This window comes from Mixophyes fleayi, chromosome 10, assembly GCF_038048845.1.
Source record: "Mixophyes fleayi isolate aMixFle1 chromosome 10, aMixFle1.hap1, whole genome shotgun sequence".
NCBI classification, from domain to species: domain Eukaryota; kingdom Metazoa; phylum Chordata; class Amphibia; order Anura; family Limnodynastidae; genus Mixophyes; species Mixophyes fleayi.
In genome coordinates, this window is record NC_134411.1 from 98,615,646 (window position 1) to 98,632,136 (window position 16,491).

A 16,491-nucleotide genomic window follows, 5' to 3' on the forward strand; every position below is an offset into this window, starting at 1 on the left:
AAATGGCAGTGTATGTATCATCATCACCATTTATTTATATAGCGCCACTGATTCCGCAGCGCTGTACAGAGAACTCACTCACATCAGTCCCTGCCCCATTGGAACTTACAGCCTAAATTCCCTAATATACACACAGACAGACAGACAGAGAGAGAGCGAGAGAGAAGACTATGGTCAATTTAATAGCATCCAATTAACCTACTCGTATGCTTTTTGGAGTGTGGGAGGAAACCGGAGCACCCGGAGGAAACCCACGCAAACACGGGGAGAACATACAAACAGGCCATGGTCGGGAATTGAACTCATGACCCCAGAGCTGTGAGGCAGAAGTGCTAACCACTGAGCCACCGTGCTGCCCCAATCTGTTAGAGGCGCTTTTAAGACATGAAGAATTTAATAAACAACATTTAATTTCTTTCTCCAATGTAAACTATAGGAAAGTCTATTCAATCTAATTTCTTCCCCTCATTTGTGCACAAATGCCCCAGGACTAGAAAGGAAGAAACAACAGGAAAAGAAAAAGTGACATGTTAAGAAAAATAAGTTAAACCAGGCCTGGCCAACCTGTGGCTCTCCAGCTGTTGTGAAACTACATGTCCCAGCATGCCCTGCCAGCTATTGGCTGGCTATCTACTGGCAAAGCATGCTGGGGCTTGTAGTTTCACACCTGCAGAGCCACAGGTTGACTAGACCTGAGAAACTATTCAAAAAGGCCACATTTGTTTTTAAGGTGCGTACTAGAGTTTTATATTGAGAGGGAAGTTTTTATCAGAACGGTCACAGCAGCACAGAGGAGAACACGCTAATTTTGTGGGAAGCAGCAGGAAGTCACAGACTGAGAGTTATATAGTGGAAGGAACAGAATCCCCTAGCAGCACAGAGTATATCAAGAGATGAGTAACATGACGTGATGAAGGGAGTAGAGGCAAAATAGGAAGCCACAGATGGATATATTGGAAAGAGCAGAGGCTCTTTACAATAGTGATGCGAATCTACAGTCAAACTCCTGTAGGCACATTGTGGTGTCAAACAAGACTATGGGGGATAGGTGGGGAGGATTCAATTGTGTGCAAAGACCCATCTGAGCTTCTCGCCCTTCTGGGTATTATATGAAAAACTTTGCTGATTTCTGTGCAAAATTAGCAACTGTAACATCACACAAGGCTCCGACCGGACTTCACACAGAATAAAATCCTCCCATTATATGAAATAAAGTTCAAACACACATCTTGTTAAACAAGTAGAAAGTGCACTCAATCTGTCTTCCCTCTCACTTTCAGCAACACTAGTATAAGGAATTCAGTGCCGACTAAAAGCGTAAGGACATCAGAGGGGAACAGACTTATTCTTTCATATTATACAATTCTTTTGGTGAAAATATATTTTTATGACCGTTATCCGAGTGGGGTCCATCGGGTTGCTAGCGTAGGAGCAGAGAGAGAGATGAACTGACGTTTAAGGTCAGGACACCGGGAGTGGAGCTGAATAGGATTGTTCTGTGTAGTCACCAAAGCAGCGGCATTCAATGGTGCAGAAAATAGGCCCATTTCTCTCCATCTAACAATGCAAATATACAGGGAAGTAATGGGGAAAGAGGATGGATTGATGGACGTGCAGAAACAACGTCATGAACAACTCGATCAGTTCTGTCTTCCAGCTCAACGGTTTGCATAGTGGCGGTTACGAAGTTTTAATGCTGTCTCCTGTTTGGCAGCATAATACACACTATAGTCAGGCACTTGTCATTAAAAGGAGAAGCCCGAAAACAACTTGACCTTTGCATTATTGAAGGACGGTGTCTCTCTGATCTACTCAAATGACGCTGCTGCTTCAAACATTCATTGTGGCAAGTGGGCAGAATATTGTGCCGTGTATTCAAGTGCATGCATAAGCTATTTACTCTGTAGCATTAATAGATTAACCACGGCATGGGTAGGCGAACAGTCACACAAATACATAATATTACAAAGCCAGTATCTCCATAATATCACTCTGCTGCTGTACGGCAGCTCATACATATATAGACAGGCAAAAATCTATAAACAATATATACATGCAATATATAGCCTTCCACTAATTAACTAATACACTGATTAAGTAGAATAGAAAGAGAGAATAGACACAGTAAATTGTGACTACAACCAGCCTTCTGTGTGAGAACAATAATATCCTGCTCTGATCCAACATTATATCCTATTTACACTCCCTCCTACGTCTTCCCACCATTATCCCCTCCAGAATACGAGACTTGAAGTTTAGTGCAACACTAACTCCTACATCTAACGCCTACATTATCTTCTATCTTCACTCGCTTGCACATCTTACAACCTCCAACATCAATCAGCATCTACTCTACCTCTAACTCTTCATACACTACCCAACATCTACATCCTCCGTCCACTGCCTCCTACAGCAAACAATATATATCTCTTCCTTAAACTAAACCTCTGTTATCCATCACCGCTTACATAAGGCCTCCCAAATGGTAAAACCAAGTTATATGGTCTATTACAACCTCGCAACCTTCGTTCCCTTACTTCCTCCCCAATTTAACTTCTCTTATTACATTCTCCTAGACCATTTATCTTCTGCTTATAATATATCCAACACAACAGAAAACCTAGTAGTATTCAAATGTCTCTTACTCCACCCAGCATCTACCAGTACCCACCGTTTCTCCAGCATCATCTGACATTTATCTCCTCCTTATAATTCCTCCAACACAACGAAACACCTAGATCTTACTTATACTCTATCCTAAGCCCACTCACTTCTATCTCCTATATTCAATCCTACTTAACACTTTTATCCGGTTTAATAATATCATCTGGCTTCAACACCATTGAACATTTATGTCCTCTGAACTGCTTTCTACAATTCACAACACTGTTACTGAACAAGCTCTAACATTACTAATTGTTCCAATACATTTACCAGGAAAAATAGGTGGTTGATAACAATATAAACAAAGAAATAAATATTGAAAATAAAAATCCTCAACATCTTTCTCCTCCTTATGTCATCCAACTTCTATCTCCTAAATACAGCTCCTCCAACAACCACCACCCAATTTCTATTTACATTTAATCCTAAACAAATAAAAACAACCTTCTCATTCTTAAGTTATTTTCTTCACCATCGAACATTTATCTCAACCATAAATTACTTCCTACAGCAACCAACATCTATCTCCTTAATCATCCTCTTCAACCAGACTACATCTATTACTTCCTTGCACACCTTCATACAACAACCCTTCCATACACTCCCGCAGATACAATATCTATCTCCCCTTTATACTTCCCTCCAAACATCCAACATCTATCTCCTCTTTATACTTCCTCCCACAGATTCAACATCTATCTCCTCTTTATACTTCCTCCCACAGATACAACATCTATCTCCTCTTTATACTTCCTCCCACAGATACAACATCCTCTTTATACTTCCTCCCACAGATACAACATCTTCTTTACACTTCCTCCCACACATCCAACATCTTCTTTATACTTGCTTCCAAACATCCAACATCTATCTCCTCTTTATAGTTCCTTCCACAGATCCAACATCTATCTCCCCTTTATACTTCCTCCCACACATCCAACATCTTCTTTATACTTCTTCCCACACATCCATCTTCTTTATACTTTCTTCCAAACATCCAACATCTATCTCCTTAATCATCCTCTTGAACCAGACTACATCTATTACTTCCTTGCACACCTTCATACAACAACCCTTCCATACACTCCCACAGATACAATATCTATCTCCCCTTTATACTTCCCTCCAAACATTCAACATCTATCTCCTCTTTATACTTCCTCCCACAGATACAACATCTATCTCCTCTTTATACTTCCTACCACAGATACAACATCTATCTCCTCTTTATACTTCCTACCACAGATACAACATCTATCTCCTCTTTATACTTCCTCCCACAGATACAACATCCTCTTTATACTTCCTCCCACAGATACAACATCTTCTTTACACTTCCTCCCACACATCCAACATCTTCTTTATACTTCCTTCCAAACATCCAACATCTATCTCCCCTTTATACTTCCTTCAACAGATCCAACATCTTCTTTATACTTCTTCCCACACATCCATCTTCTTTATACTTTCTTCCAAACATCCAACATCTATCTCCTCTTTATACTTCCTCCCACACATCCAACATCTTCTTTATACTTCCTCCCACAGATACAACATCTTCTTTATACTTCCTCCCACAGATCCAACATCTATCTCCCCTTTATACTTCCTTCCACAGATCCAACATCTTCTTTATACTTGCTTCCAAACATCAAACATCTATCTCCTCTTTATACTTCCTCCCACAGATCCAACATCTTCTTTACACTTCTTCCCACACATCCAACATCTTCTTTATACTTCCTTCCAAACATCCAACATCTATCTCCCCTTTATACTTCCTTCAACAGATCCAAAATCTTCTTTATACTTTCTTCCAAACATCCAACAACTATCTCCTCTTTATACTTCCTCCCACAGATCCAACATATATCTCCTCTTTATACTTCCTCCCACAGATCCAACATCTATCTCCTCTTTATACTTCCTCCCACACATCCAACATATTCTTCCCACACATCCAACATCCTCTTTATACTTCCTTCCAAACATCCAACATCTATCTCCTCTTTATACTTCCTCTCACAGATACAACATCTATCTCCTCTTTATACTTCCTCCCACAGATACAACATCTTCTTTATACTTCCTCCCACAGATCCAACATCTATCTCCCCTTTATACTTCCTTCCACAGATCCAACATCTTCTTTATACTTGCTTCCAAACATCAAACATCTATCTCCTCTTTATACTTCCTCCCACAGATCCAACATCTTCTTTACACTTCTTCCCACACATCCAACATCTTCTTTATACTTCATTCCAAACATCCAACATCTATCTCCCCTTTATACTTCCTTCAACAGATCCAAAATCTTCTTTATACTTTCTTCCAAACATCCAACAACTATCTCCTCTTTATACTTCCTCCCACAGATCCAACATCTATCTCCTCTTTATACTTCCTCCCACACATCCAACATATTCTTTACACTTTTTCCCACACATTCAACATCTTCTTTATACTTTCTTCCAAACATCCAACATCTATCTCCCCTTTATACTTCCTTCCACAGATCCAACATCTTCTTCCCACACATCCAACATCCTCTTTATACTTCCTTCCAAACATCCAACATCTATCTCCTCTTTATACTTCCTCTCACAGATACAACATCTATCTCCTCTTTATACTTCCTCCCACAGATACAACATCCTCTTTGTACTTCCTCCCACAAATACAACATCTTCTTTACACTTCCTCCCACACATCCAACATCTTCTTTATACTTGCTTCCAAACATCCAACATCTATCTCCTCTTTATACTTCCTTCCACAGATCCAACATCTATCTCCCCTTTATACTTCCTCCCACACATCCAACATCTTCTTTATACTTCTTCCCACACATCCATCTTCTTTATACTTTCTTCCAAACATCCAACATCTATCTCCTTAATCATCCTCTTGAACCAGACTACATCTATTACTTCCTTGCACACCTTCATACAACAACCCTTCCATACACTCCCACAGATACAATATCTATCTCCCCTTTATACTTCCCTCCAAACATTCAACATCTATCTCCTCTTTATACTTCCTCCCACAGATACAACATCTATCTCCTCTTTATACTTCCTACCACAGATACATCTATCTCCTCTTTATACTTCCTACCACAGATACAACATCTATCTCCTCTTTATACTTCCTACCACAGATACAACATCTATCTCCTCTTTATACTTCCTACCACAGATACAACATCTATCTCCCCTTTATACTTCCTCCCACAGATCCAACATCTATCTCCCCTTTATACTTCCTTCCACAGATCCAACATCTTCTTTATACTTGCTTCCAAACATCAAACATCTATCTCCTCTTTATACTTCCTCCCACAGATCCAACATCTTCTTTACACTTCTTCCCACACATCCAACATCTTCTTTATACTTCCTTCCAAACATCCAACATCTATCTCCCCTTTATACTTCCTTCCACAGATCCAAAATCTTCTTTATACTTTCTTCCAAACATCCAACAACTATCTCCTCTTTATACTTCCTCCCACAGATCCAACATCTATCTCCTCTTTATACTTCCTCCCACAGATCCAACATCTATCTCCCCTTTATACTTCCTTCCACAGATCCAACATCTTCTTTATACTTCCTCCCACACATCCAACATCTATCTCCTCTTTATACTTCCTCTCACAGATCCAACATCTTCTTTACACTTCTTCCCACACATCCAACATCTTCTTTATACTTCCTTCCAAACATCCAACATCTATCTCCCCTTTATACTTCCTTCCACAGATCCAAAATCTTCTTTATACTTTCTTCCAAACATCCAACAACTATCTCCTCTTTATACTTCTTTCCAAACATCCAACATCTATCTCCACTTTATACTTTCTTCCACAGATCCAACATCTTCTTTATACTTTCTTCCAAACATCCAACATCCTCTTTATACTTCCCTCCAAACATCCAACATTTATCTCCCCTTTATGCTTCCTTCCACAGATCCAAAATCTTCTTTATACTTCCTCCCACAGATCCAACATCTATCTCCTCTTTATACTTCCTCCCACACATCCAACATCTTCTTTACACTTTTTCCCACACATTCAACATCTTCTTTATACTTTCTTCCAAACATCCAACAACTATCTTCTCTTTATACTTCCTCCCACAGATACAACAGCCTCTTTACACTTTTTCCCACACATTCAACATCTTCTTTATACTTTCTTCCAAACATCCAACAACTATCTCCTCTTTATACTTCCTCCCACAGATCCAACATTTATCTCCTCTTTATACTTCCTCCCACAGATCCAACATCTATCTCCTCTTTATACTTCCTCCCACACATCCAACATCTATCTCCTCTTTATACTTCCTCCCACACATCCAACATATTCTTTATACTTTTTCCCACACATTCAACATCTTCTTTATACTTTCTTCCAAACATCCAACATTTATCTCCTCTTTATACTTCCTTTCACAGATCCAACATCTTCTTCCCACACATCCAACATCCTCTTTATACTTCCTTCCAAACATCCAACATCTATCTCCCCTTTATACTTCCTTCCACAGATCCAACATCTTCTTTATACTTTCTTCCAAACATCCAACAACTATCTCCTCTTTATACTTCCTCCCACAGATCTAACATCTATCTCCTCTTTATACTTCCTCCCACACATCCAACATCTTCTTTTTACCTTTTACCACACATTCAACATTGTCTTTATACTTTCTTCCAAACATCCAACATTTATCTCCTCTTTATACTTCTTTCCAAACATCCAACACATATATCTCCCCTTTATACTTCCTTCCACAGATCCAAAATCTTCTTTATACTTTCTTCCAAACATTCAACATCTTCTTTATACTTTCTTCCAAACATCCAACAACTATCTCCTCTTTATACTTCCTCCCACAGATCCAACATCTATCTCCTCTTTATACTTCCTCCCACAGATCCAACATCTATCTCCTCTTTATACTTCCTCTCACAGATCCAACATCTTCTTTACACTTCTTCCCACACATCCAACATCTTCTTTATACTTCCTTACAAACATCCAACATCTATCTCCCCTTTATACTTCCTTCCACAGATCCAAAATCTTCTTTATACTTCCTTCCAAACATCCAACATCTATCTCCCCTTTATACTTCCTTCCACAGATCCAAAATCTTCTTTATACTTTCTCCCACAGATCCAACATCTATCTCCTCTTTATACTTCCTCCCACACATTCAACATCTTCTTTATACTTTCTTCCAAACATCCAACATTTATCTCCTCTTTATACTTCCTTCCACAGATCCAAAATCTTCTTTATACTTCCTCCCACAAATCCAAGATCTATCTTCTCTTTATACTTCCACAGATACAACATCCTCTTTATACTTCTTTCCAAACATCAAACATCTATCTCCCCTTTATACATCCTTCCACAGATCCAACATCCTCTTTATACTTCCTTCCAAACATCAAACCTCTATCTCCTCTTTATACTTCCTTTCAAACATCCAACATCTATCTCCCCTTTATACATCCTCTCACACATCCAAAATGCAGAAATATGGATCTCCTTACTAGAAGAGAGTGTTCCTTATCCTAGCTAATGGGGGTTTCCACTGAACAAGAGGCAAAAACTACGGTTCCGACAAATAATAAGGAGGGGAAGGACAAGCACAAAGGGGAAACAAATTCGACAACATTTCCTGAGAGGAATACGAGGGGCAATTAGAAACAGGAAAAAAAGTGTCAAGAGAGACACAAATGGAATAAGATGGGCAGACAAAAAAGGTAAGTTTAATAGGATTAAAGGGGGGGGCTGACTGAAGGGGATGGACAGAAGAACAAATGAGGTTACAAATTAAACTGAATTGGGGAGAAGTAGATTTACAAAGCAGAAAACTTTTATCATAAGATGGAGGAAACACACACTAAAATATGCAAATCAATGCAATGAAAACTCGCTTTATGTTACAAGACAAGTTCATTCCAAAATATTTCACAATACAAAACAGATATAAAACCTGCAAATGATGTAATCAACTACATGTTTTTGTGCCATTAGTACTAATTATTTTGTATCATTATTACCAATTATTGTGGTAATGTTCTTTACAGACCATTTGGGCATCACTTTTTGTGTAATTGTAGTTTATATCTGGCTTTCCCCTTACTGATCTATGATATAACACAACATTTTATGCTGTACAGTATCGCGTGTTGTTTCCATCCTGGAGCGAATTCTGAGTATTTTCCTATTATGTATGGCGATAACACTTCTCGTGCGGATGTGATACAGAGTATTATTCTGTACGTATGACAGTATAATTTCTCCTGCGGATGTGATACAAAGTATCTTCTTACTCTCTATGTACGGCAGTAATGCCTCTGTAGATGTAATACACAGCACTTGATGTAATTAAGTTTGACAAAAGAACACTACGCAAGTTACTATTTGCTCAGAATGTAAAATACTCTGGAGCTGCATTGTCTGTCCACGATGGATGTGCTCTAAGGGAGAGATTCAATTAAGTGCAAAGTGTCTACGAAACCATCCACTGAGACACATGGCACAGGTGTTCAGAATGGAATCTCAGCTTGAAAATGAGCAGAGAATCCTTAGCGGCAATGTGCGCAGTCGGACATCGCGGTGACGTCCGGGGGCAGATCTCAGCAAATTGAATCTACCCCTATGTGTGCTAGTTCAACATAAATTGTGAATACATTTATGTTACATGGGAATTGGGCTAATCGTGTGATTTGCCTCCTGATTGGCTTTGCATTTGTTGTTAAAGGAACGTCTATCTCCTGCTTAGACTTCTTCCAACACTAACCAACATCTATCTGCTGCTCACACTTCCAACAATCACCATCTATCGCCTGCTTACACTTCTTCCAACACCAACCACTATCTATCTCCTACTTACACTTCTTCCAACACCAACCACTATCTATCTCCTACTTACACTTCTTTCAACACCAACCACTATCTATCTCCTACTTACACTTCTTCCAACACCAACCACTATCTATCTCCTACTTACACTTCTTCCAACACCAACCACTATCTATCTCCTACTTACACTTCTTCCAACACCAACCACTATCTATCTCCTACTTACACTTCTTCCAACACCAACCACCATCTATCTCCTGCTTACACTACATCCAACACCAACCACTATCTATCTCCTATTTACACTTCTTCCAACATCAACCACCATCTATCTGCTGCTTACACTTCCTCCAACACCGTCCATTACCCATCTCTTAATTACACTTCTTCCAACACCAACCACCATCTATCTGCTGCTTACACTACATTCAACACCAATCACCATCTATCTGCTGCTTACACTACATTAAACACCAAACACCATCTATCTCCTGCTCACACTACATCCAACACCAATCACCATCTATCTCCTGCTTACACTTCTTCCAACACCATCCATTACCCATCTCTTAATTACACTGCCTCCTACACACCATCCCTTCATGTATACATAAACCCTCAAACTCTCAAGTCAATTCTGTAACTACAACCTACAGTAAAAACTCATATAAGAAAAAAACCAAACATTCATTTTCAAATTCTATTTTTGCATTTGCTAAAAAGACGGAAACAAGAGTTTTGAAAGTATATTTCTAAGCTAATGAACACAGTTTTACAAGGTCAATCTTTCTATTCACTTCTCAACCATTTATGCTGCTGTAAGGATTTGTGGTAGAGAACTCCCACCCCCCTCCCCCAGTATTTGAGGAGACAGCGAAGGAGGAAGAGAAACTTGAAAAGAAAGCAGCCAAGGCTTTAAGCGCAGCAAGGCATTCGGGACCCACGCTGTCAAAAAAATCAATCGCTCGGCAGCTTTGCAACGTAGACCTCAGTTATAAAAAAAAAAAAAGATTTCTTCAAAAAGGTCTGTTATGGCTCTGTGCACAAACAATAGTATGCAGGGGAGGAGAGGGTGTAGTGTGACTGCTGAACCTACACTGCTGTATATACCTTCTGTATATGTCATTCACCAGGCCCTAAATCAATACTATTCTTACTTAAAACATCTCCTCTGCTATTCCCCAAATCGGAATACATTTAGCTTGACAAAGCGGTGGTGGTGTTTAATTTGTCCTCACATCACAGTACTGCTGGTCCAAGGTCCAAAAATAAACAAATCTAGATTTACAACATGGCATTGTTTGGAATAAACAGGGAATAGTGGATTTCTGTTTTTCTTCTACAAAAACTTTTATTCAGTGCATTGAAAACATAAAAGTAGTTATACAATAACAGACGCTTATACCAGACAAATAACTAAGTAACAAAAAGTGTGATGGCAAAATAAACATAAGATATTTAATATAGAAATCAGAGAATGCAAACTAAGGCGAGAACTAGACGACTGCGGCTTTTAATTTAAAGAACGATAAAGGTGGCAGCAAGTGAGCAATTAAGTGAGGAAAGTGGGTGAAAGAACCCTTGTGTTCTTGTAATGATATATCTATTGATTATATATATATATATATATATATATATATATATATATATATATATATATATTATATATAATCTCTATCTAGTATATATATATATATATATATATATATATATATATATATATATATATGTATGTATATATCTATATCTATATATAGCTATATCTATCTAGCTATATCTATATACAGGGTGATTCAAAAGTCGCAGTACACACCCTTTTATTTCAAAAACTCTACAGGAATTGGGCAGATTTCAAGATGGCGCCCATGTTTGGTACATACCGTAAAAGATAGACCACGTCACCCATACCTTACTGGAGTATTCAGGTTTCCCAATTTCCTGTAGAGTTTTTGAAATAAAAGGGTGTACTGCGGCTTTTGAATCACCCTGTACATACATAGTTAGCCACATGTTGAACCCTCACTTTATACCTCTGACGCAGTATAGACACCTTCTGTGTTCACATTGTGACTTTTTTACGTCGGTAAATTGGTTTATAAACATTCTATTCTAGTGTCTGCTCAACGACATCAGCAGCCGCCTGTGGGCAATAGACGTTTAAGAGACCCCATGAATGTAAGAAGTGAATGATCAGAACAATGGGATGCTAGGTGAACATGTTAGACTAATCCGTCATGCTGAACTGTGAACTAGCTAGGTAAAAGTTTTCTCATTATGTCACAAAATACCATTAAAACAAGTCAAACGCAGAACAAAAAAAGTGTAAAAACTCATTGGAACCTTAGGAAAATTAATGTTTAATCTAACTATATGTAAGATACACTTAAAATGTAATAATTAAAAGCCAGAAAAACATTTGGGACAGACTAGCACCAAAGACGGAGATCTTTATACCAAGAGCAACCAACCTAATGTGGTTGTATAAGCTATACACTGAGCAAACCTATCTTAAATATTAAACTCAGAATACCTTAATCAGTTTATATACTTTGCATTATTTGCTAACACTTGAAACTGTTATTTTCAGACTTGACGTAACCCTTGTACCCCCAGAATGATACATGTGCAGAAACACTGCACCAAACCCCAGCAAGTCACATTTAAATGCTGGACTTTTACCACCGTTAGTACCATAGTAACGCCTCTTACCTTCACTTTATCTGGACAGTCATTGGAGCATATCCCACTGAGCACTATGGGAAGAGAAGAGTTTATAGTCAGAACAGGCCTCAGAAATCACCAGCACCTGCTCTAGTTTACAATATTCCTTAAACTTACAAGTTTACTATGGACTTTTATAGATCTACAATGTGGGATAACGTTTCTACCCAAGTAGCTCTGCCACAATCTCTAAAGACATTTATGAAGTTCTTATAAAAGTCCTTTTTGGTGTCCTGCCATATATATATGTATTATATTACAGTGTGCTTTATTCATATACAAAAGGTTTAACGAACTGAAAAGGACCCAGTTACAGTGGCTGCTTCTATATTGTATGCAACATAATCACGTATGTATCGTACTCAACTCACCCCAAGGCTAGTAAGGGGTTTTCTTCCCTATGCTGAATCCAGGGTGTCAAACAGTCAATAATATATCAAGATCATCAAACTATTAATGTGTGACATACAAGTGGGGTGCTAGCGTGGAAAATACTCTCCTGAATGAACTGCAGATCCCAGGTAACTAATACAGTACTGACTTATTTTCTTTCTTATATTGGGTTATAACGCCCAGCCTAATACATCACCACCAAGGTTCCCTACAAATATCTAACAGCGGGAGATCCGGCTTCTTCGTCACTCCCATTGGTGAATTACAACAGATGTTTTGGGCAGTAGCTTGGCTCCTATGTCTGAAAAGGGGGCCCCGTCTATTCCCATTCAAGTGATATGTATATCCTTTAAGAAACAGAGTATGCAGCATAATGTAACAGACTACTAGGCTTCCTGCATATACATAAACACTTGGAGGGTGTTGTACTAAAAATGCAAATAAAGAAGTTCGATAAGCAGCCTGTGGTAGTTTAATCCACCACTGGGCACTGCATTTACATAGTCAAGTTTGCTGTTATGAGTTAGATATTCATGGCCGTCCGGTAGGAGGACCTTCCAAATCGCCTGTGAATTACTAGCTCAACAGACCCAATGATCAGCAGAATGAAGTGTCTGGAAATGATTCAGATTCCATTTGCAGCTCTCGTTGTGTGTCCACAGACCAATTACACCAACAATGCATATTTATAACATAATTGTAGCTTTATTGTAGCTCAAAGCTTGTGTGAAATCAAACATCTAATGCGTTGAGTGGGTTATAATGTACTTTCTCTCTAGTCCATTTTCTAGTCTTTGCGATGGATCCTGTTTAATAACATTGTGCAGCCAGATTCTAGCTGTTACTTTAAACAAAAATTTAGAGAAGGAAAGGTAACATCTTACTGGTTTGTATGGGTTACAGAGTATTTAAGCACAGTACCATGTTGTTAAATAATCTGCAGTGTTTATATATGAGATGAGAAAGTATTTGGATGACTTATTGCAATTGTTTTCATTATTTTTTTTAGTTTTACCCATTTGCGGTACACTATTACGATAAAGCCGCTGGAGAGGAGACTGTGGCATAATTATCTGCAAGGAGAGGGTAAATTAGGGCATGTGGATTTATCACTGACAACAGTCTAGAAATGAGATTCTGAGGCCTCTGTTATCTCAACGTCCCCGGAGACATCTCTACAAGTAGGAAACCAGAAATATCACTTTTCTTTTGGCCGGTTCGGTGACCTTCGAAATCCTTAGCACCTCTTATTTCAGGTTAATGAAGTGGTGGGCATGGCAACTGGCATTAGCAAAATACCAAGGAGATATACATTATCTCTAATTACTGTAATCTACGGGCTATTAATAAGGGAAAGGCGCCGGACTGTGAAGCCCTCCCAAGAACTCGACAGCACTTTGATCTGAAGTGTTGGCGGTCTCTACGGGGAGCTAGAGGGTTACATGAACTAGGAATCCTTTAAAGCGATGATCAGATCTAATTATCAAAATTAAAGCATAGATTCTGTCGAACAGCCCTTAAAGCTAGATATGAAAAAGAAACACTTTGTGCATTTAGGATTTAACCAGAAAGCTTTCACAGGGAGAACCCCTAATGAGACGCAAGATTTGTCTTTAAGTAGAAACAAGCAAACAACAAAATAAGCACCACTAGTTCTCTTAGGTTCATACATGGACACGCATCCAGATGAGGGGTGCTTAACTTCATATGTCCATTTATAGGCAACTTATAGCACCCCTGGACTCCAAAACTGAAATGTTCAGGTATGAACCATGAATGTGACACTCCTCTACAGCTCTGTGACAAGTAGTACCTCCCCCCTTTATTACAGACAGCTGGAGCTCCTCCCACATCTTGAGGACAATGCCCTGATGGAAGCTGAGAAAGCAGTCATTTGAGCAGCTGTGACATCACTGACAGTGGAAGAATCCACAAACTGCACTTCTACACAGCGTCTGTAAACCTGTCTGTCACTGTCTCCCAGAGCCCCTCCCTCCTAACATGGCAGCCTGCAGGAGTGACAGAGAGTACGATGGGCATATTGAGCTAAGTGCATACACGCCAGTTCTTTCATGTTTATTGTTTGGCTCAGTAATGGGCAGCCTTTGATCTATATTCATGTCATATACTGGCTTTACCTTAAGTCTTCTAACACCACAGGGAGCCACTCAGAGACTGTCAGAGGCGATTACAGCAAAATCACCGGGGTGCATAATGTTACCTGATAAACATATGTAATACAATCCTACAGCCAAAGCAAAACAAACGTCATGCGATACTAGTTGTTATGGAAAAAGTGCGTCGCAGCATGGTCTTCCCCTGCTCGCGTATTAGGGCTCCCTAAAAGCTGTATGCATGTGCACTTGAAGCGTACACAGACATTCCACCCAAAATTGGGACCAAAGAAGTCCCAACTGATCTGTCCAAAAACGCCCACTTTTTGGAGAAACTCCATCCACTTTAATGTCACGACCCGTTTCCCGAAAATTAGGCCTATGTCAGGACACATTAGACACAAACATCTGCTGTTTCCACCTTTAAAATTCAGATGGGAATCCTGTGTCTGCAGCGGCCCAAATGGAAATGTCAATTAAGTTATGGGAATGGAACTTGATAAGACAGCAGCTACTGTAATGAAGGAAGTACTATCAGCTGGAGGGGCCAATACCCAACCAGCCAATCAGAAGCAGCTAGATATTATTTATCACCCTCATTGCATATCATTGCACCAAGCCGCCAGGATCCGCAAGAGACACGCATCCTTAAAGGCATCCTTGCAGATGCGTCACCATCTAATAGTGCTGCTATTAAGTGAACACACTGTACTCCGATTAAGCTTCCCTGCCGCGGTTCCATACAGGTGTATGGGGACACAAATCAATGGCACACAAAAATCTACATATGGTTTAAGTGTGAACGATCCACTGAGTTAACTAGTGCATCACTTACCGTGCAACCAAAGCTGTGTTGTCTGTGAATTAAACACACTTTATGGGGGAGATTTAATTGGCGGCGATGACATCACCGCAATGTCCGTCATGCGCACATTGCCGGCAATGACGGTAGGAATCACCTCTCATTTAGGGGTGCCAAGAAAAATTAGTGGAGATTCCAGAAATAACATCAGAGTGAGGTATCTACGTAGACGTTCCGGAGACACGTCGCGCAGAACTGAAATTTCCCTTAAATGTAGAAAGATGCGGGAAACCTTCACATATAAGGACTTAATAAGAATTAGGTGCAAATCCAGCATAAGGCAGCAAATTTGCTCCAGGACAAACCATGTCGCAATGTAAGGGGTGCAAAGGCAACTTTTTATTTTTGCATGCAGGGAAAATAACGTCTGACTTTGCATGTAATACACAAACACTGGGCAGCTTTATTTTAACACTGTGATTTAGAGATGAGCTACAATACACCACCTCCCAATTAAATTTGACCCACCCCCTACATCAAAAGCTGCACAACATGCTTTGCCAAGGTACAAGATTGCCCATTCTAAAAGCTACCTTTTTCAGAGGATCAATTGTTTCTTGAGATTTATTAGTGACACTTTGTAGCTGGCTAGCGGCTTCTAAATTTCCAAAATGTTATTTTTGAAACCCAAGATACACTCAATTCAGCATTCTGTACAACACCCAAAAACATAATTTTCAGGCAGATCCCTACGATTTGCTGACCCCCATGCTGATCTGAATACACAGTACATTAGCTTCCAATTACAGAGAGTTGCACATTTGTATTTTTTCCTGCTTTGAAAGAATACCCATTAGCTTTTCTGCGAAAAGTTTGACAGTGCCAGCTCATTCAGTTTTCAG

The 16,491-nt window shown here is 39.3% G+C and overlaps 1 protein-coding gene across 1 annotated transcript in view; it reads right to left on the bottom strand.

Moving 5' to 3' along the window:
* ITFG1 (integrin alpha FG-GAP repeat containing 1) overlaps positions 1-16,491 on the bottom strand; it is a 137,306-nt gene that overhangs the window by 34,515 nt on the left and 86,300 nt on the right. Inside the window, exon 13 of the mRNA XM_075189252.1 lies at positions 12,269-12,312. Within this exon, the coding sequence (XP_075045353.1) occupies positions 12,269-12,312 (44 nt within the window). The remainder of the gene's footprint in view (positions 1-12,268; positions 12,313-16,491) is intronic.